General features: G+C 54.9%; 2 protein-coding genes across 2 annotated transcripts; one reads left to right on the top strand and one right to left on the bottom strand.

Annotated features, from left to right (window-relative positions):
- The first annotated feature begins 3,506 nt into the window (after positions 1-3,506).
- ERMN (ermin) lies at positions 3,507-6,782 on the top strand. The gene is made up of 3 exons (XM_035566092.2): positions 3,507-3,753; positions 4,082-4,168; positions 6,370-6,782. Exons 1-3 carry the CDS (start codon positions 3,507-3,509, stop codon positions 6,780-6,782), a joined length of 747 nt encoding a protein of 248 aa, XP_035421985.1.
- A 3,967-nt stretch (positions 6,783-10,749) lies between these two features.
- GALNT5 (polypeptide N-acetylgalactosaminyltransferase 5) lies at positions 10,750-25,968 on the bottom strand. Its single transcript, XM_050711675.1, has 11 exons — positions 25,822-25,968; positions 24,611-25,254; positions 20,571-20,737; positions 19,054-19,173; positions 18,476-18,611; positions 17,981-18,100; positions 17,390-17,507; positions 16,510-16,833; positions 14,279-14,359; positions 13,578-13,760; positions 10,750-11,237 (listed from the first exon to the last, which is right to left on the bottom strand). Exons 1-11 carry the CDS (start codon positions 25,966-25,968, stop codon positions 11,097-11,099), a joined length of 2,181 nt encoding a protein of 726 aa, XP_050567632.1. The 3' UTR covers positions 10,750-11,096.
- Between the last annotated feature and the right edge of the window lie 258 nt (positions 25,969-26,226).

Raw genomic sequence — 26,226 nt, 5'->3', positions numbered from 1 at the left:
CTGCAACTCAAATAGCAAGCATGCCTTGCACATGCATAAAGCCAAGAATTCATTGTTAATATCACTCAATTCTTAACACTGTAATCCAATGTAATTACTCATCTGGACCCAACTGATACAAAAAGAAGTAGGGTGTCTGCTATGTGTGGTGCCTTTAGCATGTTAGATACTAATTCCTGTTCCCTTTGCAGCCCCTAAGGCCAGCTCTGCCCATCTCCTTTCTTTGGCTGACTGCGGGTGAGCTGTGCACAGCCATGGGGTCTCCACCTGCGCCCATGCATCCCCTGCACCCCTTTGCGTCGTGCCCCATGCCCGCTGCATTCCCCGGCGCTGCCGCACATGCATGCCTGCTTGTTCCTGCTAGGTGCACAACCTGCAGCCGGCCTGGGCCCGGAAAGCTAAGGCAGCACCCGGGGCTGCTGCTGGCAATGTGGGACTACCCTGAGCAAGTGGGGACAGACCTGATGGAAGTGGCCGGGACCACAAGGCAGTGTGGCACCAGACAGTGTTCTGCGTCAGGGGACCTGCAGCTGGAACAGCTTTGGTAAGGTTCGCCTTGTTCATTCAAAAACATTTTTCTTAAAAGGTTAAAGAGGCAGAAATGTGATGACTTCCGTTTTGTGCAAATGAAATGTTTTTGTAGGCTCGAAACATGTTTTTGCCTGGCTCTATTTATAAAGAGCTGCCAGCGGTGGGAGGAACCTGCAGCTTCTTCTCCCTTGTGTCCAGCTCCGACTCCGCCTGCGTGAAAATCGGCTGGGACCACACCGGTGCCTGAGCAGTGCCAGGCCCTTGGCCACCGTGGCAGCCTGGGGACAGGGAAAAGGGTGGGGACAGGGTGGGCAGCTCCTTGCTGCTGGCGTCGCTCTGGCACAGGACCTGTGCCGGCGGTGCCTGTGGCCGGGTGGGATGCTCTCCCACCGTCAGCCATTGCTTTGGTCTCTTCTCACCGGGCTTCCCAGAAAGCAAGCAGTAGTGGTCTGTTTTTCAGGGTGTCAGCACTTGAACTACTCTGCTTGTGCCCATGACCTGCAGGTAGCATGCCCCTGCTTCGCCACTCCTGAACGCATTCCTGTTTGGAAGAGAGGCAAAGAGCTGCTCCTCCTACGGCGTCCCCTCTGACGCTGAGCGGCAGGAGGCAGCCTCATCCAGCCCCGAGGACAGCACACACACGTGTGCCTTCTCACACAGCTCGGCTGGGGACGACTCACACGTTTACGTTTCCTTTCATCCCCTGGTGGGGTGGCAAGTTAGGATTTTGAAATCTTCTGTGGGAGAGGAATCCCAAGGTACTTTTTTCATAAACGTAAGGTATTTATCTAGCTGACAAAATGGAAATGCCTTGCTGCAGGTTGTTGAAAGGATGCACAGCGCTCGGTCTTTGGGTGAACCTCTCCTGGTTTGTGCAGCTGCGGGACACTGGTCTCCAGAGCCACCCTGCCCTGTCCTTTGGGTGGCACTGCATCCCCAGCAGTGACGCTGGGTTACGCAGCTTCTGCTGTGGACCTGCTACAGAGACCTGCTACGGTGCACGTGTTCCTCCCAGGCTGGGAGGTGGGGACACTGCTGCTCCTAGGAATGTGTGACTGGAGCAGAAACTGGGGGGTAGGCGATTAATGATAGATGAGCCTAAAGAACCCTGCAAATACCCTGCAGCACCTGCTTCTTAATATTTCTGATATGAATTTGAGTTACTGTGGCCCTAATGAGGCTCACCTACTTTCAAATTCCTGATGTGCTCTGGTGTCTCTGCAATCACGGGTGTTACTTAAGAAATTTTAGAAAAAAGGAGGACTTGTTGAATGGAAACTTCCTTCTTAAAAGGTCACTCGGAAAATGGTTTATAATAGATTCATGCAAATAGAGCTTCAACCACGAGCCGCTAATTTGGGACGTTGTGAATGGGTGAGAGCTGGTTGTGTCACCAATAGATGGCACCAGGAAGTATCTCAGCATGTTCCCAGAGCTTTTTGCAACAAGAAGAAAGGCAGGTGCTGGGCAGAGGTGGACAGGACCTGTCCCTGTCCTGTCCCCACCGGGATCGGGGGACAGCTGGGCTCCCAGGGCCTGCCCCGACCTGTGGGACACCGTGCTGCTCGTGCTTACAGCACTGCCTCCCGCACTCTGTGGATCAGCCTTGCTGCTCCCCTTGGCAGCGCTGTCCTGAGGTGCTGAGCTGTCTCCCAGCCACCAGACCTTTCTCAATGGTGTTTCCAGACCACAGGAACCCTAGGCACAGGACCTGGCAAATAAGGAATCGCATGCAAGGGCTCTTCAGATTATTTCAGGGCTGTGGAAATAGCTTGGGAAGAACAGAAAATGATCTTTCTGCCCTCCAGCTGTCAGCCTGTGCCACCCCTCTCCTCATGAGGGTACCTGCAACTGGGCGCTGCCAACTGCTTCCAAATGTCATCATCCATTTGTCTTGGACAAATTTTTCCAACAAAGGATTGATTTTTTAAATCAATTACACCAAACTCATTTACAGCACAGTGAAAAGTTGTTGATTAAAAGATGCAAACTCACAGGTGAACAAGAACAGTCAAAGTGTTTTGGCTCTGTTTCTAATCAAGGTCTGATCTCAACAAGAGGATTTCTAAATCCCAAAGCCCAAAGATGTCAAAAATGTTGTATTGTATGAAAACAAAAAATCATTCAGAGCAGGCGATTACGTTCTTATGTAAACCTGGCTTCATTCGGCAGAGTTGAGATGAGTTCAGCTGTGGTCAGGAAATGGCCAGCGCTGTTCACACGACCCTCGCACCCCTGCTAGCTTGTAGGTCCATCTGCTGGTTCACGATGTGTTTATCTTTTTTCTTGCCCCTTTCACGTTCCTTTAAGGAGCATTTCAGCTGCTGTGGCCCAAAGCTGCCTCCTGGAGGCACGTTACGTTCTGCAGCCACTGGGCATCGTGCAGGATGTGCCCGGGCCCAGCCGTGGGCCACACGTGCCCCTCAAACCACGCTGACAGCGCGAATTGAGGCCCTTGTCCGGCCGCAGCCCACGGGGCTTACGGCGCAGGAACCGGGGGCTGCGTTAAGCCGGTTACACGGCGGTGGTAGGAGAGAGGTCACCCTCCGTGGATTAGGAGGCGAGAACAGTCGGTGCTCCTGTTGCAGGGGGAAGCACAAAGGGCCATTGTGTGCAGTATACAAAATCCCTGTGTATTACCGCGGGCTGACATGCTGAAAGACCCGCTCTACATGCCAGCACAAAAGCTGCCTTGCTTCAGATTGTTTGTTTATGTAAATTTCAGCGGTGCATCTAATTATGAGGCCGGAGCAGCCGAGCGCCAGGCGAGGTGCTGATTGGGTCCCAGTGGCGGTGCCGGCGGACAAGCCCCCACCAGCCCGTGGCTGTCACCGCCGGCCCCGTCTCGCCGCCGCACCACAGAGGGGACACGCGGTGACCGCGAGGACATCCCCGGAGCAGCGGCCCAGCCCGGGAGTGGAGCGGGACGGAGCCGGCAGGTGCACGGCCTGAGTGCCCCGGGCACGGTGCTCAGCATGACCGAGGACGTGCCGGTGGTGCCCAGCGTGCCCAAGTGCAACGGGAGCGTGGTTCCTGAGAAGGGACCGCTCCAGGTCATTGGCATCATCGATGACATCGCGAGGTCTGTCGGGACGGGGCCCTACACAAATGCAGACACCAGCCCTGATGCTCCGCTCGCAAAAGGAAATCAGGAGGAAAGTAGAAACTCGCTGGTGGAGGACGTAGTGTGTGGAGATTTTGACGGAGAGAAGCAATGCGAAGGTAAAGTATGATGCTGCCTTTATTTGAGTATTTGGACAGAAAAGCCTCCATTTTATGTATAGCCTTATGAATAATGGCATGTATTATGTGTGTTATTCAAAACTCCAAAGCTACAGTTAGTAGTAACAACAGCTCAGAATAATGGAGAGTCGGGGACAGATTTGAGCTAGAGGTTACAGAGGCTGAAATGAAAAGTATATGACCAAAGAAAAAAAGCAATTTTTTCACTTTGCTCTAAAATTCTGCTGCCAATCTGCAGCCATTAAAACCTAATTATTGGCACTAACTGCTCCATAAGTACATTTCTCATGCTTTATATTTCCTAAAGAAAAGCAAGAGGAAAATGATGCGACGCTACAGCAGGGATCAGTTGATCTCCAGGACACAGGAACCGGTGGCCAGGAGTCAGAGGAAGGTAATGAAGAATGCCGTGTGATGTGACTTGTTCTTCTGAGGCATAGCAATGAGCAGCCTTCAGAGATGATATTATACAGATGTTTATCTTTTTCAAATTCGTTCAAACCCTCATGCTGCAGAAGAGGGTGACTCACTCCCATTTGTAGGATTGCAGCAGCTGCTGCCTCTCCTCCCGTGGTCTGTGCATGACACCTTTACTGTGGGGTCGAAGCACCCTGGGGCCTTGACACACGGGGTCTCCAGCCCTCCTGTCAGGATGGGAGATGCTTTGTCTTCTGCTCCATGCAGGATAACGTTTACCTGCTGATTTGTTGGATGGCTGTAAGTCTGAATTTTGCATCCTCAGAACCCAAACTCTTTCCTTCCCGATTTATGAAGTGTCTAAAATGCCCTGATCCCTAAGTAACTAGCAGAAAATTGTCTGCCCTCTGGAACATCTGTTCCTGTGTCCTTCCACTCGCACCTGGGTGGAAACAGAAAAACATGCTCCAGCCAATCCTGGCCCCCCCTGCCCCTGCACAGAACAGGGCTGTGGGCACGGCACGCTCTCTGTCTCTGTGGGTACGCCAAAATACAGTCAATGTCTATCAGCATATTTAGTTATACCATGCGAAAGGTCACTGAAAAAGGAGGAGTATTTTATGGCCTTGGGGACAGACCTGCATGCTGATGGTGCAGGCTGAAGTCCTCTTGAAGATTTGGGATATCCTCTTGGATGTCCCAAATGCTGGTGGGATGCTCTCCTGGCCACAGCCATCCCGCATCTCTCCCTCCATTGGTGCACCCACCAGGCTGCGATAAGCTGGTGTGTCTATATGTCAGCTGTCACATAAATATTGAACCTCTCCTCACAGAAGAGCAGATTAACAACTCAGAGTAGTTGTCGTGGTGCTGGCAAATCTAAAGTCATTTGAACAGAACTATAAAAGATATATGGTCGTGCCTTGTAAACAGAAACTGGTGCTGCTTTGATTAAGAAAAGAAAAAAAAAGTATGAACATTTGTCCTGTGCAAAATAATATTTCCTAGCAACTGCATGGGCTTTGAGGAGGTGAATCATGATGGTGGCTTTCCCACTCGGAGCTGACATCTACACTCCAGCTGTGCTGCTTTACAAGTGCACAATAAAACCTATTAAACGATCTTGCACAGCCCCCCATCCATCTCAGCCACAAGCACTTTATCTCTAAATTGCAGGCAGCTTTTTAGTACCCAACCAATTTAGTCTAATTAATACTCAGGACTCCACAGGCAAAACGTTGAATAGACTGTTTGTTGTGACACTGGAGCAGAGATGTGCCAAACAGGACAAATACCAGATAGCCATCCAAGTGTCGCCCGCCACCTCTGAAGCAGGGACGTGCGTGTGCCCATGTCCCTGGGAAGGCTGCACGTGGGGTCCCCGCCCCACGGCCACGCAGACGGGTGCAGGAGGGTGAGCTGCAGCTGGGGGTGCCTCCCGTGACACCGCAGCGTGCCTGGGGGCTGTAGCTCTGGTCCCAGGTGGGGTGGGTGGGAGCAGCTCGTCCTGCCGAACCTTCCCGCGGGGCCGAACGTCCTGACTGGGGCATCAGGGGTGCTAGCAGCAGCCAGGAGGTGGCACAGGGTATGGAGCAGGTTATGAAACACCTGAGCAATACCTCTGATGCCCTTCCAGAACAGGGAGTTCAGCTGATGGAAGTGTCAGGGGCTGGTACCTGCCCAGGCCAATAACCAAAGAGCTTTGGGACTGCCCTTCCTTCCAAAGTAGTGAAATGGCTCGTGAGGAGGCGCTGTAGCAGGGCCCCACATGGGAGTACGTGTCAGCTGAGATCTAGGAGGGTGAGCAGAGATGCAGTGCATGCAGACAGACACAATGCCTCTGGTCCTGGGGTGCAGGAGCGGCACGTTGCACGGCCCTCAGGTCTGCACCGCCTCTCGTTAACAGGGGGCTGTAGGGAGGGCTCCCAGGAAGGTGGTACAGGAGGGGCGGTCACTAAAAAATGCAGGGGCAGGTGGCCGTGAACAACGTGTCTGTGAGCGTGCGAAGCCTTGCTGAGATAGGTGCGGGCACGGTGGGATTCAGCCCGGAGGTGTCGCACGCCCAACGCGGGCGGCCTCTGGACGGGTGAGGCGGGAGGAGCGGTGCCAGGCAGCAGGCGGGCGGCACGGGGCGTGCAGGCGGGCAGCCCCCACCCGCACAACTCTGTGTTGCTGCAGGGCCGGGCAGCGGGCAGCCAGCGCTGGGGACAGCGGCCGGCCCCAGCGGGGAGGTGGCGGGGACCCCCGCGGGCACCGCCGAGCAGAGAGGGAACGATGCTGAGGAGGAGGAGGAGGAGGTGGAAGAAGAAGAGGAGGACACCGAGGAGGACGAAGTGCAGGTGATAGAGATGCAGGAGACCAGCGAGGCGTCCCATCGGCAGCAGCAAGAGAGCGGCAAGGAGGTATCGCCCCCCACCAGCCCCGGCTGCAACGCCCAGGCGGAGAAAGCTGGGGAGCAGCCCAGCCTGGGGAAAAAAAATGACATCTCCAGACACAGCTACTCCCGGTACAACACCATCTCCTACCGGAAGATTAGGAAAGGAAACACCAAACAAAGAATTGATGAATTTGAATCCATGATGCACTTATAAACTGAAGTGGAGAATTGCTTACTGAGACAACAGTTCACGTTGTTTTTTGTTTTGTCTCCCTTCCCCCGCCCCCTGACATATTTCTTCATGCAACATGAAGTCACCGCTTTTTGGCTTTTTGTATGATTTCATAAAACATTGTCAAAATGTAACTTCTATGCTTCACTTTGCCAGCAGGCAGAGGCATCCGTAGAACAGGAGAATAATCAGTTCACTAAGTGTAATACCATTTGATTTGAAGTTTACCCTTTATTTTCTATCCTTTTTTTTTTTTTTTTTTTTGTAACCATGTTCAAACTCTGGTATGTCTGGAATGAGCTGGGGCTTCTGTAGCTGCAGGCACACAGGTGATCCATGCCAGCAGCCGTGCTGGTAACGAGTTGGCAGTGCAGCTGGGCAGCACAGGGTGAATAATAAACGCCATGACTGTTTGCAGCTGCAGCACACTCCTTTGCTGTCTGTCCTTGCTGCCATCCGGTGTCTCTTGTGCTGTGCTAGAAAGCACCGTATGCGTTTGCAGCTCCATGTTGTGCTGGTGGGATGGAGGGCTGGCTGCATTCCTGGGTAAGTGCAGCAGGCAGGAATTAAGCAAGCTCTCACCCGAGAAGGCAGTAAGTCTGCTGTGGCTGTCGGAAGGCCAGGGCAGTTCTGGTGCTGCATGGGTGCCGTGCGGTGCAGCACGGACACACACTGGTGCAGCTCACACATGCCACCTGGGCATCCAATAAAACCAGCTGGCACCAGAAATCTGTTCTCCTGAATGCCAGCAGTTTGGATGGTGAGTTTTTGCTCTCATACATTTCTTCTCAATTTCCAGGGTAAGTTTAGATGCAAAATTTAAAGACATTTTTCAAGGCAGGGCAGATTTTTAACACGATTTATTTTTGTCATCTGAACACAGCCTTTCTCCATTTTTAAAAATCTTTGCGTAATTACAGTGCTGTTCATTTAGTCTCTTTCAAACTGTTTTACAGAAAGCTTTGTCTTGAGTTGGAACTAAGCTTTGCAGATGTCATCCCAGAAAGAACTGGGGAAAGTTGAGAGAAGCTTAAAAGGGAGAGGAGGTAAGAATGGGGGTTAGGCTGTGACTTCAGCTCCAGGTCTCCTTTAGCCACAATTGCTTTTTTAAACTATTAGTTTTACATTTCCAGCAGCACTGAATATTGCTTTGATTTTTTTGTTGTTCCACATAAAGGCAATTATTTATTGGCAACGTCAAAATAATAAATGGCAATTCTGTATTGTACAAACAAAACACAGTCCTCATTGTACTATTCAGAATTGTTTATTTGCTCTTTGGCTTGCAAAAATTCAGAGGTTTGCTTGTATAAACTTATACTGCCAGTTTGTTTGCCTGCTCTCCAACAGCTGCCCCGCGCCCCCACCCACTTCTGCTCTCAGCGATTCCTGTAAGGATGACGACACGTTCCTCCTAACGATTAGATTGTTACTGGGCTGTCTGGGAGAGACGGGGCGCGCCGACAGCTCCCCGTGACCTGCCGACGGTCACCTCCCGGCACACAGCCTGCCCTGCAGCGAGGCCAGCTCTGTTCGCTGGGACAACGGGCCAGTTGCAGATGTGCTCAGCCGCAGCTACAGAGTATAATGGGGAAGAAAACGGCAAAGACCCCAGGTGAAACAAAAACCTGAGGGTAAGGCCGGTGCCTGGATGTGTATGGCACAGGGCGGTGCATGCAGGTGTCTGCAGGAGGAGCAGTGGGGGCTTGGGTGGAAGACAGGGGTGGCTGTAGCACAAAAGGCAGACGTCCCTCGAGTTACCGTGTCTGTCCCTGCCGGTCTGCAACATTGGCTTACGCTCCTGGAGCCAGCCAGCGCACTGCTCCCCGCGCTGTCAGGGCCGTGCATGGTGGGGACGCTTGCTGTGCTGACCATAGGGTCAGGCTCCAGCTGAGCATGGCCTCCCACTGAGGCTTGGATGAGTTTTTTGCTTCTGTGGAAAGCAAATCTGATCATCTGAGAGCAATGACCCCCCTCTCCTGCTTGGCTTGGTGGCTGGAAAAGTAAAATGTAAACTCTGGGGATGCTCTGAGGGCCTCTTCTGCAGACAGACCTCCTGCCAAACCCTCAGGGGAGCTGGAAAATGGAAATCAAGGGGCACACAGCAGCAAGTGAGCAGTACTGAGCTGAATGCTCTCCCATGGGTGCTGCCACCCAGCCCACCCCAGGGCACAGCACAGAGCAGGGGCTGCTTCTGCCCAAAGCATGTCTGCAGAGAGCTGGAGCAGGAGCTGTGAGCAGCTGGGGGGAGAGTGTGCTACAGGGCACCTGGGGGGGCACAGGACCCTGGAAACGCCCCTGCTCCACGTAGGGAAATTTTGCACGGAAAACAGAGTGGGGATGGTGAGTAGGGTGACCAGCTCTAGGATGCTGTAACAGCAGGCCCAGACTTGTTCTGAAAATAATTCCTCTCTATTTTCACAGTGCTAGGTTAGGGGATGGCCAGGCACGTGCCCCATGCACCTGTGAGCGTGCCGGGAAAATGCTCTCCTTTCTGAAAATCCGGTTGATGGGGAGATCTGGGTGTTTCTGGGTGTTGTGTAACAGCGCCACCAAGTTCATGGCCAGAAGTCCCTGAAGGCATGCTCAGGTCTGTAAGTAAAAGATACCAGCATCGAAGTGAGCATTTACACAACAGGGGATAAAAGTGCAAGTGACAAGCCTGGAGATGTGATGTGACCATGACATGAGAACACTCGCTGCCTATTCAGTGACAAATGATTGAATGTCAGCAAACAGCATTTAATGAAATTCATGCTCTTGATAAAACATGACTGCACAAACAACATCTGTGTAATTTTTCTGATAGTGACTGCAGGCGAGCAGCACCAAAGGAGGGAGATAAAATCAGGAAGACATTTGGAACAGGAGCCAATTGTGAAAATCTGTTAGGCCAGTCAATATTTTGGCAGACGCAGCCTGTCAAGTGCTGTCAGCATTGATCCTTGACGTGAGAGGTAACATTATGCTGGTGCCACTTGAAAAATCAAAGAAGAGATGTGAGTTGCTTTGTATCAGCCTGCAAATGCTGGATGGTGAAGGCTCGGCCATCGTAAGCAGCAGTGTCAGAGCCAGAGCAGTGCTCAGTCGTGCAGATCCCGAGGTGCAAAGCAGAAGGCCCGTCTTTGGAGAAGCCCATTTGGTACCCGGGGAAGCGGCACCACCTTCCTGTTGGCAACACCGCCGTGTGCGGGTGGCAGCTCCTTGTGGCGAGCCCCTGGGAGCTGTGTGACACGGGGCTGGCGATGTCCTTTCTGTGGCGCTGCAGCGTCACCTATCTCAAAGCTCATGTCTTGTCACATTTGTTCTCCTGTCTAATCCAGACTTTCAAAAACCGTGGATAGCTTTTGGAGATGAAAGTTTCACAGTCAGAACAAAAGCTGCCTGCGACACCAAGTTCAGAGGGACTTGTGGTGTGCGGGGCCTGACGGCCCGGCACGGCCTAGCCACACGAGGGCCGGTGAGGGGCGAACTCCACGGTGCCACACTCCCTGTGCAAGGCCTGCGTGCCTTCATGGCCGCCATTGTATCAGGAGAAGCGCCTGCTGGCTCCCGTGGGTGCCTCTGTCCATCCTGATCATGGCAGGGAGCGGCCATGGGTTACGAAGCGTCCTGCTGGGGGCTACTGCCTGCCCCAGGTCCCGCGGGGCCACCTGCACCATCACCATGCAGGGCTGCGGGTGGAGGGCACTGCCCAGCTGGCTATCAACCCACGCTTGCCTTCCGTTATCAAGAACAGGCTTTTTCAATGCACAATCAATTCCTAAGTGAACTCTGATGCTTATCTGTCAGAGGCAACAGGTCCTGCTGGGCGGGATCCTGCCACCAGGCCCAGCATGGGCATGTCGGATGGATTTTTGTAATGCATTGCTCAATAAGCTTCCATTTCCCCAGGCCGTTGAAAAACAAATGGCCCAATTTACCGTTTACAGACTGGAGAGCCCTGGAATTATTTCTGTTAGCTTATATTGTTGTCTGGAGGTAACTACTGAACGTTTGCTTAGAGTAGGATGGGGGGGGGACCTTCAGGAAATGTTTCCATTTAATAACAGAAAAATTATTTGAGTTTTTGCCAAAGTGTCTCACAGTTGAAGGAAACCCACATTTCAAACGTTGTTAAACCAGATGTGCTACTCTTGATATTTTGATCTCTCAATATGTCGGTTTAAATTACGGATTTCAATTACCATTTGGAAATGAACTTCCAGTTCTGTAATTGCTGTCACAAGTCCCACAGATGCCATTGCTGAATTCACAAGATGAAAGCACGCTGTTTCTGGTTCGATTGTGTTCCCTTCAGTCTGCATAGTAATTGCTAAACTGCCACTTCTGATAAGGATTTGCAAAGTTGCAGGCGCTCACCCTCAGGGCCTGGAGAGATGGATCCACTTCCAGACAGGCGGGCGGCTGGAGGTGCTCTGAAACGAGGTGGTCCGCCTGCAGGGGAGAGGGACGGTAGGTCCTTGGACTCACGCAGCAAATGCTGTTTGAAGCCCAAGAAAGCACATTGCTCTGCTTTTCCACTGAGAGCGCTTGATTCTTTATGATATGCTTTTTTTTTTTTTTTTCCGCATTTCCCTAACACGAGGTCTCTTTGCTGACTCAAAGGAATTTTGGGTGGGATCCAGCACTTACACCTGTTGCTGAGCTACGATTACAGCATACCTTCTGTGCCTCGTGGCTTTTAGCTCCCTGGAAATTGAAGATTAGTTCTCTCCCTGTCCGAGTGGCAATTACCATGCAAAGGAAATCGCTCCAGATGGTATTTGCAATATAGGGAAACGTATGGCAGGAGACGGATTTTTGTGTTTTGGAGTTTCTCTGCTAATGAACTCAAAGCACATTTACTGCAATGAGAAGGACACCAGGTAATTCAGCAGTGAACTTCAAATGCTGGGGTAGTAAATTGGATTATGAAAGAATGAAGAGTTTGAGTGATATCAGTCCTTTTGGTTTTCACATCTGCTCATCTTTATCTACTTAACCCATGTGGCCAGCAAGGCAATACGATGAGTGCTGCTGAAGGTAAGGGATGCTCCATTTCACTTCCTAGCATTGCAATGGTTCTTACAATCATTTGGTTAATACCTAGATGGAATATTCCTGAAAGGACAAGTAAATTGTTGTCTGGGCAAAAATCGGGTCTTTTTGTAAGTGGAAAATATGCTTCCCATCATTAATCTGACACAATCACTGTGGCATCAGAAGGTAAAGCATCGTAATTCCCACATTCCCAATCCCCAGAGGGATTTAAGAGACGTGTGGACATGGCACTAATGGACATGGTGTAGTGATGGGACTTGGCAGGTCAGGTCGGTGGTCGGACTTGATTATCTTGATGGTATTTTCCAACCTAAATGATTCTATCATTCTATGATTCCTCAGCAATTGAGCTTTTTTCCAGATTTCCCACTCTGTGGCCAGTAAGGCTGATGCAAACACACTGACCCTCGCTTGCTGCCACCCTTGGACACAGCTCGGGAGGGATTCTTAGGAGGCGTGGCGTGAACCTGGCCGGGCTGTGGCTCTGTCACTGCTGGGGCAGCAGTGTGCAGGGGCTGGGCTCGGTGGCAGTGACACTGCCCCGCCGCTTTGCTCGTGCAGGGACTGTCCCATGAATGCCAGCACAGAGGTCAGCCAGCTCCGCAACTTGAGATGAATAAAGTGACCGTGCAGAGATGGTAAAACTGCAGCACATCAGAGCCTGGCACATTCACTTGGCTCCTATTTCCAGCTGTGCCTTGCACACCAGCCCAGGTAGGGCGGCAGCGCCAGGTGTCTGGGACCAGAAGACGGGACTGACCCTGGGGAGAGTGGCAGTGCCCATGCCCTCGGGGACCTGCTGCAGCCGGCGATGGGCCAGCCTTGCCGGGGCATGGGCACGGCCGGGTGCTGCCCGCACCCAGCCCCTCTAGAGCAGCTGGGCTTTGGGGGGCACCACAGCTTTCCCCGTGCTGGCTGGGACCTTCGGACATGACTAACGCCAGCTCAGTCTGCAACAGGTGACAACAATTGACTGTGTACCTGTACTGCTGTCTGGACTCCTAAGTGGAGGACAATTTTCTTGTATTTTTCACAAAATATCGTGGCTTTTGTCAGCCTTGATGCTGCAGTGTTTTGGCTTTGAAAGTATTATCTTTTTAGACTAAAGAGGAATGGGATCTTGTCTATAGGATGAGTGTGCTACTTAACAGCTACTCTTCCTTTCCTAAATTAAGTGTTGTAAAGTATGCCATTTTATAGCTTTTTAGGGAGAATGCCACTTACAGAAGGCTGACACAGATACAGCCATGACCTTCTGTCTTTTTGCAGCGCAGGTAGTAAATGTAAGTACCCATTTTCTTCCTTTTCATAAATGTTTTCTGTTAGAAAAACAACACTGTGAACTGAATGCCAATCAATATCAAGTAACATCCATGTAAGTGCTATTGATCACCTCTATGTAAAACCAGGACTTTCTGCTATTGTTGTGCTGCAAATGGCAAAGCCCCGCTGGAGCAAGTGCCTCGGCATAGCAAGTTTCCATCTCGCTCTCTGGCCATGCTGTGCAGTAGCATCAGGCTATGGTTTGTGTTGGGTGGCGAAACCTACAGCAGAGCGCAGGTTTACAGCCAGGCGGTGAAAGGCCGTGTGGGCAGGGGACCAAAGGGGCTACCTTCATCTCTGGGTGACAGCTGGCTTTGGTGAGACCGGCGGGCCCCCAGGCTCTGGGCCCCACGGTGGGCTCATGCCACTCCGTGTGTGTGTGGTGGGACCGCCGCCACCGAGGCCACTTACCAGGTCCGGCCGGGCCGCCGCCAGGCTGCTGTGCTGCCAGACCAGGCTGCTGTGCTGCCAGGCCAGGCTGCTCTCCCAGCCCGCGCACGGCCGCAGCCCCAGCGCTCCCGTGGTGCCTGCTGGGGCGACGCACAGGTCTCTGTGCCGGAGCAGCCGCAGCCAGGTGTAGTTGAATTTCTGGTCCTGTGGGAGGGATGGCAGGGAGCTGTCAGCCTGCGCCCCGCGCTGCCCTGCCGCAGCCCACCCGCTCGATGCTCTCGGCACCCACCGTGGGAGCTGTGCCCCGGGAGAGGACATCTCAGGGACTGGCAGAGCTCAGGAGAGAGCTTGTGCCAGGGCAGCCCGACCCCAGCACGTGTGTGCCCCTCGGCAGTGCCCGCTCCCCCTGGTGCACTGGGGCGAGCGCTCAGCGGGGTGCAGCTGGTGCTACAGCAGCACACTAAGCAACGGTTTGGATGTGTCTGTCCCCATTCTCACGTGCAGGCTCATGGATTTATCTAACCTTCCTGCTAGTTCTGGGGCAGGGAGCTTGTGCCTGGCTACAGCCCCTGCAAGCAGGCAAATCCTGCCCCTCGCTGCTCCCAGCTCCGCTTGGTGCATCTGGGGCAGGAAGGACAGCAAGGTCAGCATCTGCCCTGCAGGCAAGGTGAGGTCAGTGTGGGGAGGTGCTGTTGCGTGCTCAGTACGCAGGGCATCCTTACCTCGTTGTTAACATCACACGTCTGAAGAGCTAGAGTGGTGTTTTCCACAGTGATGCATCTTGCTGTGGCTATGTTAACAAGCTAGAAAATAACAAAATGCAAATTTAGACACAAATTGTCAAGAAAGAGGAGAGGCTGTTACAGTACAGACACTGATTAATACTGCCAACGGAGCGAAGCAGAGGCATTGTGTAGCAGTCCTTGGTGGGGTGTGTAAGTGCACACGTGCTCTGTTACACGTTTTTCTAGCATGAGAAGCCTGAAACCATCCCTTTCTGGGAGCATCCACAGCTGGATGAGACGGGCTTTTTCCTGGGATTCCTTTGGACATAGCTGATGTTCCCATTCTGCAGATGCCCCAAGCACCAGCTGCCCACCATGACCCCTGTCTCGCTGCCACCCCAGGAAGGAGTGCGACCCCCTGGGGACGCCATCCCCCACTGCCACCCTCCTACTGCTGCCACCCCCAGGGACCTGCCTTCCCTCTTCCCCTGGCAGAAAGCAGAGGGATTTCTGCGTTTAGTGCCGCACCTGACGCGCTCGCTGCCCCACCTGCCTGTTTGTCACCTAGGCTGGCTGCCCTGGCACCGTCACCCGTGGGGGAACGCAGCTGTGGTTAGGCCAGGCCTGTCTTTGATTCCTTGCAAATGTAGATTGCTGAAGAATTTCTGAATTAATCCCAGTGAATAAGTAGGCTATTCAGAAAAAAAGTTCTCAAATAAATTTGTTCAGCACAGCTGGAATTTGCAGAGCTAGCTGAAAAACAGATTTTCTGCCCTATTAAATTTTGAGAATGAAGATAAAAGAGCCATTCAGGTGGCCTGAATCAGGACAAAGCAAGGCACCGTTGTGAACATTTTCATGAACACAAAACTGAAAAGTGGAGATTTTGCTTCTGTTGAAACAAAGGTCTCTATACATGGTCTGACCGCTTTGCACTGATTTGACATAAGGTTTTATTGCTCTGAGTGAAAGAGCTGAAAAAGTAGATGTTTTCCAAAAATTCATTTTTTTTGATGTTCTCAAGATTATTATTGCTAATCATTTTTTTTAAAAAGTCACCATTTTTAAAAAAAAGTCAACTATGCTGGTGTTTCACTGAAACCTTTGTTCTAACCCAAATGGTGTTTCCTAAAAGAAAGCATAGGGGGCCAGGTACCAGCGGCCGACGGGCTGCCCTTGCGGGCAGTGCTCAGCACGTGTGTTCGTGGCTGCAGGAGGCAACAACCGAGGCTGCGGGCACGCTGGGACGGACGGCGGCCTCCGAAGGGATGAGCTGCTCATAATGCGCTGATGTGCCCAACCCCAGGGGTTTCCTACTCCTCTTCCATGAGCAGTGAGAGGTCACACTGTGCTTGCAGAGCCACCGCCCGGCGCCTTTACGGTTCGGCCATGGAACCGCAGCATGGACCGCGGCCAGCAGGCAGCCTGGCTGGGCTGCGAGGGATGCCCGTGAGTGGGAGCCTGCACGTCACGCCCTTGGCCTGCAGACAAGCCTGAAGCGTGGCCAAAGGGCTGCTGTGCTTTCCCCGGTTCCCTGAGCAGCCTGTGGAGAGGTTCAAGGCTGCATGCCTTGGCAGGGAGACAGGGGACAGGCAGTGCTTGTTCTCACTGCCTTAGCCGTGCCAGCCCCGTGGTCACTGGGTCCTGGCCACCTCCTCTCTGCGAGAGCCTCTCCTGTGGCTACACTCGGAGACACGGGGCGGGCACGGAAGGCAGCAAGCCCTTTGGTTTTGAACCCTGACATCACTGCAATTTGTCTTACAAACCAGGTATTTAACTTATATTATTGCAATTATAAATAAATTGCAAGCAATCGAGCGTGTTTGCTGAGCAGCACATTTCAGGTTTCAGGATGCTCCAAGCAGCAGCTGATATTCTGCCAAGGGCCAGGCCCGGGCCGGGTTCAGCAGCCACGCTTTGTCCCGGTGTCATTCCCCTCCTGCCTGTGCTGAAGCGGCCCCATGGCATGCAGGGCCCTGGGTGGTGGCAGCAGCCCCGTGCTGTGCCCTGCTGGACCCCAGGCAGGCTCCCAGCAGGAAGTCAGACCCTGGAGCTGGGGCTTTTAGTTCTTCCCAAACACACTATGGGATCCCGACCACCGTAACAGGCTGGGTACTCAAAAGTGCTACCACATGCCAGGCATACAGAGACAGGCGTACCAGGATGCTGCCACATCTCTAGCTGAAAGCACTTTTAAATGAAGAACACCAAGTGGTTTGGGTACGTACCAGCCCGCTGGCTTTCACCAGGGGAGCCTCCAGGTCCGGGTAGACGTTCTCCAGGTACCACCTGAAACTTCTGCACTGAAGCTTCTTTCGCAGCGCGATTTGCTGGGTCAGGTCGCCCACGTCCAGGCGTCTCAGGACCAGGTGGTACGCGTGGCCGTAGAACAGCTCCTTGTACTCGTCCAGCCAGACCTCTGCGACACGGGCCAAGTTCCTCTCCACCGTTCTTATCCGATCTTTCGGGAAGGAGTAAGGGTTGTCATTCCTGAAAATATGCCCAACTCTGGAGCACGGAATAATCTCAATCTCTCCTCCGCACATCCAGACCTGAGGAGCAGAGGTTGCTTTGAGAGAAACACGGGCCCGGGTTGTGCTCTGGCTTTGCGCACGCCAGGAGAGAAGCAGCGAGGGGGCCAGCAGGGGGCTCGCTGGGCTGTGCCCTGCCAGGAGGGACAGGGTCCCCCAAGCACCCAAACCAGACATACGGTAGCTTGGAGAAGAGGAGACTGAGGGGTGACCTGATTAATGTTTATAACTATGTAAAGGGTGAGTGTCAGGAAGACGGAGCCAGGTTCGTCTCGGTGACACCCAATGACAGGACAAGGGGCAATGGGTGCAAGCTGGAACATAGGAGGTTCCGCTTAAGTATGAGACAAAACTTTTTCATAGTGAGGGTAACAGAGCACTGGAACAGGCTGCCCAGGGGGGCTGTGGAGTCTCCTTCTCTGGAGACATTCAAAACCCTTTCTGTGTGACCTGACCTAGCTGTTCCTGCTCCGGCAGGGGGGCTGGACTAGGTGATCTTTCAAGGCCCCTCCCAATCCCTAACATTCTGTGATTCTGTGATTCTGAGATAAGGGACAGGCTGCCGAGAGCAACATACCTTGAATGAAATCTCCATATTTTCACCTCCCCAAACATCCAGTCCTGAGTCGTATGTTCCCAGCTCGAAGAAATACTTCTTGTCGATGGAAAACAGGCCACCCGCCATGACCGGGCACCTGGGAACAGACGAGCAAGGTGGCACATCAGTCGGTCACAAAATACCCGTCCCTTTCACCTTGCTTCTACAAAGGAATCATCAAGAAACTGTCAGTTACTGAATGCTTGGGGATGGTGCTCAAATCTGCACTTACAGCATGGACCATAGGATTTGTCCCTTCAGTGCCCACTGACAAATGCAAGATTAAAAAGATAGTGTTTCGGAGCCTGAACTCTGTAATGGGAATGGGAGGGAAACACGGGGTGGCACAGCACGCAACGGTATGTCCTGGCAGCACCACGATGCACCCACAGGGCTGCAGTAACAGGAAACACTTGGTGGGCTTTGGTGAGGTGAGGTGATCTCCTGCGCTGGGCCACTGCATCCATCGTCCTTACCAGCAAAATGCTTGGCCTGGAAGAAGCCTCTGTTGCTAAATCAGTAACAGCAGAACAGGCTGGTTCACAAACCTCTCAGATTCACTTTCTTTACCTTATTATATCAGTTTCCTTGATTTTATTTTTCTCAATGACCTCTTGTGGAATCTGCCTCCATCCAAAATTCATGGGCCAAGTAAAAATCCCACGTTGAAAGTTATCCACGGTCATGTAGCTAAACACAGAAAAGATGGAGATGACTAATTCTGAGTCACATTCCCGATTGAAATGTCACACTTAATGAGCAAAGAGGAATATCTGTACATAATTAAAACAAGATTCTAACAAATTTCATCAGGAATCCTGCTAAAATTCATGAAAAAGTGAAAAGGTGTGTGCAGTAAATAAAGTGGCCATGGCTGCTGCTAATGTTAATTTGATTGTGTAGAAGTCAGCTATATTCCATATCTCCTGTGAAATACTGTGGAAGGCTGGTTAGAATGTTTGTACGTATGTCTTTTTAAAATTAACATTTTTATGGCCAGGGTAAGAGGTTTTCTCAGGGCAATGGTAGGAATCTCTGGGTTTCCCAGTGCTGTGAGAGTGTTACCTCATGTCCTTGTCGCTGATGACCTCAATAACAGGGCAGGCGACCTTGGCCCGGCTCAGGCGGACCCTCTCCAGCAGCGGCTCCAGCCACCCCACATTGCACTCCACGTGCGAGTCCAGGAAGGTCAGGACGTCACCTGTGGGCAGAAGCCACAGGCACCATCAGGCTCTCACATCCCAGGCACCCCACGGGCTGACGGTGCCACAGCCCCGCACCCCGGCACTTCCCAAAATTTCTCCGGGCAGCAGAGCTACAGCGAGTGGAGCTGCAGATCCGAATGGATGCTTGCTGACACCTTCAGGTGCCAGACAGCCTCTGCCTGGCTGCTGCGTTTGGCACACCAAAATGTCCTCCTCCCAGCCACTTGTGAGCCACCAGCCCCTCAGCTCTGCAGGCTGGTGTCGCTAGGGCAGGGCTGCAGAACGGTGTCTGCTCAGCACGGTGTCTGTCCGTCTGCTCAGCACGGTGTCCAGCCGCCCGCCACGCGAGCTCAGCTCGGGCAGCAAAGCGGGGTGCGGGCAGCCGGGATGCGGCACGGCGGGGAGCTTGTGCAGGCGTGTGGCCGGGCCTCGCCTTACCTTTGGCAACCTGTGCTCCCGCCAGCCTGGCCCGTATCAGACCGTGCCTCTCTTTGAGATGCAGGATCTTCACTTTTGGGAACTGTGACATGTATGCGTCGAGCTTCTCCTTGAGGTACTCTGTGGAGAAGGAGAGAGCGAGGCTGATGTACCTGTCCTATGCCTACTTCCAGCTGTGGGAAGCCGCGGGCAGAGTCTTCCTGGAGGCATCTCCAGGACACATGGGGGTCCAGAGGTTTGGGGCGCAAACTCGGGTAGTTCATCATCCAAAATGGGTATTTAACTGGGTATTTAACTGGGTCAGAGACTCCAAAAAATATTTTTATTTTTAATTGCAGTATAACTGCAATTAAAATTTGGTTGTCAATTTTTTCCCTTTGGCTAAAACAACTTTCTGTGTGTGCGCTTTACAAATTTCTTGGTATTACGCACCACATCTGAAGACCCAGCACGAGGGTGTGCTGTGGCACATCACTGCTTTTCAGGTCACATTTGCCACGGCTTCCCATGCTGTGGGGACAGCTGGTAGAAAACGCTCAGGACAAAGAGGGTGTGAGGAAGGTGGCACGGGGCTGGCATGCGGGGCTGCCTCCGTCCGCCCCCGGCACAAGGTGTGTGGGCAGGGCCCAGCTCCCCCGCGGGCAGTCCCACCCCTGCTTTGTGTCTGCAGGAGGGCGCAGCTGTTTGCCACCCACAGGTTTCGAAAGGCTCCACGAGCAAAGCATTTGCAGACACGTTTGCAGGGGGTCACTGCTGCTGCTATTAGGTGACAGCAATGTAGAGTATGGCTCCCTGTAACTCACTCACGCTAGCAAGGTTTCTGCTGCTTCATTGGCTCATAAGCAGACACCAAGGGAAGCCAGGAGGAAAGTAAAGAGTAAAATTGCAGAGACATTTTGGAGAGGAGATGGTATGAACATGTTTAACAGTTATTTAAAAAATGAGCAAACAGAGCCCCTTTCCTTGTCTCTCACATGTATTGCCTTGTTGCATTATGGACTCTTTTGGAAAACGTTATGTGCTGCCATGAGCCTTGCTGTTGAGACAGCACCTTCACTGAAGAACCAGCAGTTGAAAAATTACATCATTTTAAAAACTGTAAGGGCTGAAGACAGCAGGGAGCCAAAGTATTACAAAGCAGAGGTTCGATATGATGTGAAATGTCTGTGACTACACAAGTGAAGTCACTGTGCATGCAGACCGGGACACATCCTGAACGCTTTTATCACAACCACCCCCGCATCTGAGCAACCCTGGACATGTGCGCCCGCCACCAGCACTGAAAACCACGTGCACCCATCTGGAAACTGTGCAGAGAAGGCCGAGAACATCTTTATAAACGCACATGCCCTCGAGCCAGGACACCTTGTGTGTGTGCAGGCTGCGTAAGCACTTCAATACATCGAAAGGAGAAAATGCGATTTCTTCCTGCAATTCAGAATTGAATTACAGAGAACAAATTGTATTTTGGCCTCAAGTTATATTAGTTTCATAAAGGTAGAAGCAGCTTCGCCTACCTTTCGTGCTGAAGTCGTCCACCAAAATGATTTCCTCGACCAGGTGGGGAGGCGACCGGCTGAGGACGCTGTGAACGGAGCGCAGGAGGGTGGACCACACCTCGTCCACGAAGCACATGATGATGGTGGTGGTCGGGAGGTCGTCATGGACCCGCTGCTCGGAGCACCTGCAACGGCAGCACAGCTGCTGTGCCCTGAACGCCTCCGGGCTGAGCACTGCTGGGAAATGTGCAGGGAGGGGGAAGTGGGAAACGTGGAACAGGGGGGCTCGGTCCGCCACGGGGCTGGGTCAGGAGAGCAGGGGGCAGCCCTGCGGGGACGGGATGCACTGACCCTTTCTTTCCAGCAGGGACCTCTCTTTTCCTCCCCACCCCCAGATGACAACATCTCCTACCCACAAGCAATAGGAAGGCGCTGGGGAGTGAGGCCGGTCCCAGCTCTGCACCCTGGTCTTGGGGACACCTGCGGGGAAAGGACCCCTGTGCACAGGGTGCCCTGCTGTGATGCTCTGAGCACCTGCAGGCGTGGGACCCCGGGCTTCAGGAGGTTGCCTTGTCTGGGAAAAGTCAGCAGCACGCTCAGAGTGCAGGGAATGGCCATTTCCATGAGGGGCCACTCGGCAGGGCAACTTGTGGAGCTGGCAGATGGTGAGGAAGGGTCTTGCGGCACAACCTCCGCACCTAACTGCCGTGCAGGACGGGAAGATGCCCCAAAATCCGCCTGTTGTGTACCGGTATTGGCGGGTCTGCTCCCCCAGCACCCTGCATCTCATGGCCCAGCACCCACACCTCCCCGGGAACACCCAGCGCCACCGGCCGTGCCCCAGCCCTGCCCAGGGGCTCCGAGCAGCACCCACATTCCTCGCAAACCGCCCGCAGCACACGTCCCGGGGGCTGAGGGAGCGATAACATCTCTCCCCTGCCTGTGAGTTTGTCATTTTCTTCTGTGACAGCCCAAAACGCAAGGGCTGGGTCAGGCCTGTGTCTGCAGTGCTTGAACAAAAGGTCGATGAGCAGCTTTTCTCATCGCTATTTGCAATTCAAGCACCGCTTCGCTGCCTGCCTGCGGGGAGCTGGGCTCCTGCAGCAATCCATCTCCAAGGGCATCTCGAGGCGCCCGGGACACCTCAAAGAAGAGCTGCTCGCCCCCGAATGCGCCGCTTTATCCAGAATATTCATGACGTACTGGGACTTGCTTTCTCTCATCCATAAGCTGAGGTCTGATAACAGGTTTTCCTCTCTTTCTTCCAGAGCAGACCTCCTGCAGGCAGGACAGGCACCAGCCTGCCTGCAGATGCAGAAAACGAATTTATCAATGATGAATCAAAGCTCCTGTTCACTCTGTTATCAACAGTGGACAGCAAACAGGGCCATATACACATATATATATATACATATGTATACATGTGGGACTGTACGGAGAAGTGACTTCTTCCTCTCGTCTGGATGAAGGGGCCCCCGGGTTCGGCTGGTGCCAGCCCAGATGCTGACACCAGGGCACCACACAGCCCAGCACACGCGGTGCTTTGAAGAAAACTCAGAGGTGTTGGCTAACCAGGAGTGCTCTGGGTAAGTGAAAATAGACCCCAAATTACAGACCCCTCACAAGGCAGCTTCCCCAGCACCTGGCCCTTGCCTCCAAGGGGCAGCCGTGCAGGATGTGGGATGGGGCCAAGGCAGCACGTGGCGGAGGGAAGTGGCTGCAACAGGCTGAAGCAGCTCTTTGAGGCAACCTCAAAGTGAGGAGTGCCTTTTCTCCCTCATTACACAAAAAATAGGGCTTCTAGGCAGAGTAGTGGGTTCATTACTGTTGACCCACAGCTAAAGCTATTTCACAATGTTCTATATGAGTTTGGGCTCTGTTTCTTTGCTAATTACATGAATACACATACATAAATACATATATTACATATGTATGTATAATGCTTAATATATATAACTACTATTAAGCAGAAGTCAAATTCTGTTGGAACTCCACCCCCAGAGAGGCTTCTAAAGAAAAACAGTCCATAGCCTCTATGTTTGGCTAACTTCATCCTTGAAGTCAATCGAGTGCAGGCTCTTAGGTCGCTGAAGTTGCTCTGGAAGATCTTTACGTTGGGTCTCCTGCTCCCGAGCCTGGCAGAAGCCTGGCACTGCAGCCCTGCTCTGCCCCACCTGCCCAGCGCAGCCAGCATGCCACGCTTGCTGGCACCCAGGGCTGACTCACTAAACTGTACAGTGGCTTGCAGCACTTTTTTTTTTTTTTTGCCAAGCCATGAAATCTGGGTCCCTATCTAAAGCCAGATAAATCGATTGTTCCAGGGAAACTACCGTGGTAGCCTGGGAGAAGCCTGGGGCATACAGGGAACTGTGCTGCCAGCACTTGAGCTGAGGCAGGGTGCAGGGCTCCTGAACCAGGCTCTGCATCGAGTGCTCTGCCTGCAAACGTCACAGCTGCCCTGGGACATTTAACCCAGGCTGCGTGGCTTTTGCATCTTGCCCCTCCGTGGATGGGACTCTGCCTGCATGCATCGCTGCAGAGAGACAGCGCTCAGCATGCACCAGTGCTGGTCAGTAATGCTCAGCAAGATCGAGACAGACTGCGGTGAGCTGGCCTTCACGTCCGGCTTTCCCTGTGCCAACAGGCTGCATGCTCAGAGCCTGCATGGCTCCTGCCAGCGCTGGGTTGCCCGCGGGTGCTCCCCACGTCACCATCTGTAGGGTGCAGCCTGACCCCATGTGGCAGCACACATCCCGGAGCCAGGGTGCTGGGACCAGCCCCTGTTTGGCTAAGGTGTTATCCCGGATACCCCAGCGGCTACACCTTCCTTCCCGGCAGGTGCCTGATTCATCGGAGGCGGGTGGGTGCTCCTGGAAGGCAGGTGTTCTGCTCTACAGCTCTCCAGGGCTCATCTTTCACGTCTGGTTTTGAGTCACGTCAGCTCTTTTTCTGTATGCAGCTGGCTCCCATAGCTGGCATCTTCTGCACGCTGGAAAGGTGCTGCAGCTCCTTCCCTGCCTTGCTCCTGCCTCTCCGGGACTTCACCTTGGCTCACAAAGCGAGTAACGACAGCGACACAGGAACACCTGCGTACTGTCCTGTGTGATGCGGAACGGGTCACAGCACAAAGCCCATGCCACTGCTCCCATAGTGGGGGCAGGAGGATTCACCTGAATTTGCACCTGTTCTAGACCTTGTCTGCAGTTATTCAGGCACACCTGCTCTAGAAAAGAGCCCCGTGAATGTCTGCCCCTTCTGTTGGCAAGGTACTGCCCACATCTTGCTTTGCTTTTGTATGTGGACTACAGCAGGGGGTTGGTTTGTTTTTCAAAGTGCAATACTGACATTTGCAGACTCAGCCACGCATTGCAGGGGGATGGCTGTGAAGCAATTGCTTACCAAATCACAATTCTGCCCCCAGGTCCCGAGCTCAGACAGTGCACACCCACGTGGTGCTGGGCAGCACAAGAGTAAAAGTGCCAGCGATGCTGGTGGGAAAAAGGAGCGATCCCACGGACATCCCAGCGCTGTCTCAGCTGCAGGCAGCCACGTGCCGTGTCCTTGTCTCAGCATTCATCAGGTGGCTTTGCCCAGGAGCCCCCTCCATGCCCTTTAGGTGGGTGAGGCCAGCGGGGTAGCTCCAGGGGGGAGAGGGACAGGCAGCGGCAGCTCCAGGCATGAGAGCACCAGTGCTCCCGGGCAGGGAGAGCTTCAGCTGCCCGGGCACATTGGTGGCGTGCAGAAGTGGTTGAGGAACCAAACGTACGGAGAGCAATACAAAGCAGTGCTCGGTGCTACACCCAATAAGGCAAATAAAACATTTTAAGGCACAAAAAGGCCCGAGCCCCTCATGTGCCCCAACCTCTTTGTAGAGCAGGGAATAGCTGAGCTAGGAATTTTACCCAGCCTTACTGTTAGTAAGGAGCTCCTCTCACCTGGGAACACAGAGCCCTCTCACTGCTGGCATGCCCGCAGCCAAGGCCTCGGTGCGCCCGCTGCCCTCCCCGGGAGCCCCCCGGCAGCGCGGCGCAGCCCCTGCGCAGGGAAGCACATCTTACCCGGCAGGCCTGGTGTCCGCCACGGCTCGGTCTACAGGGATCAGATCGCTGAGGTAGACGTTAAAGTTTCCTTCTTTCCACCTGCTTTTAGCTTCCTCTTGCTTGTCGTCAGGGACTGCCACAGGATGCCCAAACTGCCCGGGAGCCTGGGGGTCTCTGGGGGCCAGCGTTGCATCCACGGCCAAGACCCTGTGTGTCCCGGGGCTGCGCCCCGGCCGGGCTGCGCGGCTGCTGCTGCCCGCCACCCCCTGCCTGCCCCGCTCCGCGGGCCCCCCGGCAGCTCCTGCTGCCCCTGCACCTGCTGCCCCAGGGGAGCCGCGGGCTGGGGAGCGCGGTGCTGCGGCCCTGCCGGTGGTGCTGGGGGCGAGGGTGCTGCCGCGCCTCGTGGCAGCGAGCTCCGCTGCTCCGCGCGGCCCGGGGCTCCGCGAGAAGTTTCCCGCGGCGTCAGACGCGAGGCTCGGGGTTGCTGCGCTGCTGCTGGGTTTTGCCCCCGCTTTGCTGATGAGGACGAAGCGTTTTTCGGGGGGCGCCGCCGCCTCTCCCGCTCGGGCTCCCTGGTGCCCGGGCGCGGCTCCCCGTCCCGCTGCCCGGGAAGGCAGCCGCGGTGGGCTGCCGGGGGGGGCCAGGCTCCCGTGCGCGGCTCCCTGCGGCGCGGCCGCCCCAGCCCCGGCTTGCTCCGCGGGCTCAGGCGCTGGCAGGCCCGGGCTCCGGGCCTCGTCCCACGGTCCCCCGGCGCTTGCCGTGGACGGCGGTGCCCCGGGCAGTCGGGCCGCGCTTGCAGCCGCGCTCGCCGCCGTGCCCGCTGCCGCCCTCGCAGCCTGTGCCGGGGCTCTGCTCGCCGCCGGTGCCACGTCGCTCCGCGCGGCCGCCGCAGCCGGGGGCCGCCCGTCCCGTCGGGGCGCGGCCGGCTCGAGGAAGCCCCCCGCCCGGCCCGGCCCCGGCCCCGCTCCCCGGCCCGGCGCAGCGGAGGGCTGCGGGCCCCGCGGACCGCCCGGGGGGGGCCCCGCCGTGCCGCTCGCCGCCTGCCGGGCTGCGCCCCCGGCCGGGCTCCCCGCCGCCGCCGCCGCCGCCGTCGTCGCGCTCTCCGCGGCTCGGCCCCCTCCCGGCCCCCGCGGCGCCGCCGCCCGGGGGGGGCCGGGGTCCCGCCGCCCGCCGCCCGCCGGCCCCGGGGGGCCCCGCCAGAGCCGGCCCCGCTCCCGCTGCCCCCGTACCGCCGCCGCCAGCGCCCGCTGCCCGGCGGCGTCGCCGAAGGAGAGCCGGAGCGCTGCCATGTCAAAGAGCAGCCACACGACAGAGGCCACGAAGACGAAGGCCAGCGCTCTCCCGCTGCCGCGGAAAAGCTTCCGGAGCTTGTGCATCCTCACCGCGATCCCCGTCCGCCCGGGCGGCGCCGGGGCCGCTGGCCCGAGGGGGGGGCGGTGCAGTCCCCGGCCCGGCCCTGCCTTGCCCTGCCCGGCCCGGCTCGGCCCGGCCCGGCCCGGCCCGGCCCGGCGGGGGGAGCCTCAGCCCCGGCCGCCCGCCGGCCGCTGCCTGCGTGGCATCCTGCGGCCGGCCCGGGGCAGGGAGAGCGGCCCCGCAGCGCGCCCCGCGCCCCGGCCCGGCTGCTGCACACGTTG

Source organism: Cygnus atratus, chromosome 6 (genome assembly GCF_013377495.2).
Source record: "Cygnus atratus isolate AKBS03 ecotype Queensland, Australia chromosome 6, CAtr_DNAZoo_HiC_assembly, whole genome shotgun sequence".
In the NCBI taxonomy this organism is placed as follows: Eukaryota; Metazoa; Chordata; class Aves; order Anseriformes; family Anatidae; genus Cygnus; species Cygnus atratus.
This window is presented reverse-complemented; position numbering and strand designations above follow the sequence as displayed.

Coding starts and splice junctions, on each gene's coding strand:
- ERMN (XM_035566092.2), top strand. CDS start 3,507: ATGACCGAGGACGTGCCGGTGGTGCCCAGCGTGCCCAAGTGCAACGGG. Junction 3,754..4,081: donor CGGAGAGAAGCAATGCGAAG/GTAAAGTATGAT, acceptor TATTTCCTAAAG/AAAAGCAAGAGGAAAATGAT. Junction 4,169..6,369: donor TGGCCAGGAGTCAGAGGAAG/GTAATGAAGAAT, acceptor GTGTTGCTGCAG/GGCCGGGCAGCGGGCAGCCA.
- GALNT5 (XM_050711675.1), bottom strand. CDS start 25,968: ATGCACAAGCTCCGGAAGCTTTTCCGCGGCAGCGGGAGAGCGCTGGCC. Junction 20,738..24,610: donor GCGGACACCAGGCCTGCCGG/GTAAGATGTGCT, acceptor CTGCCGTTGCAG/GTGCTCCGAGCAGCGGGTCC. Junction 19,174..20,570: donor GGACGACTTCAGCACGAAAG/GTAGGCGAAGCT, acceptor CCTTCTCCACAG/AGTACCTCAAGGAGAAGCTC.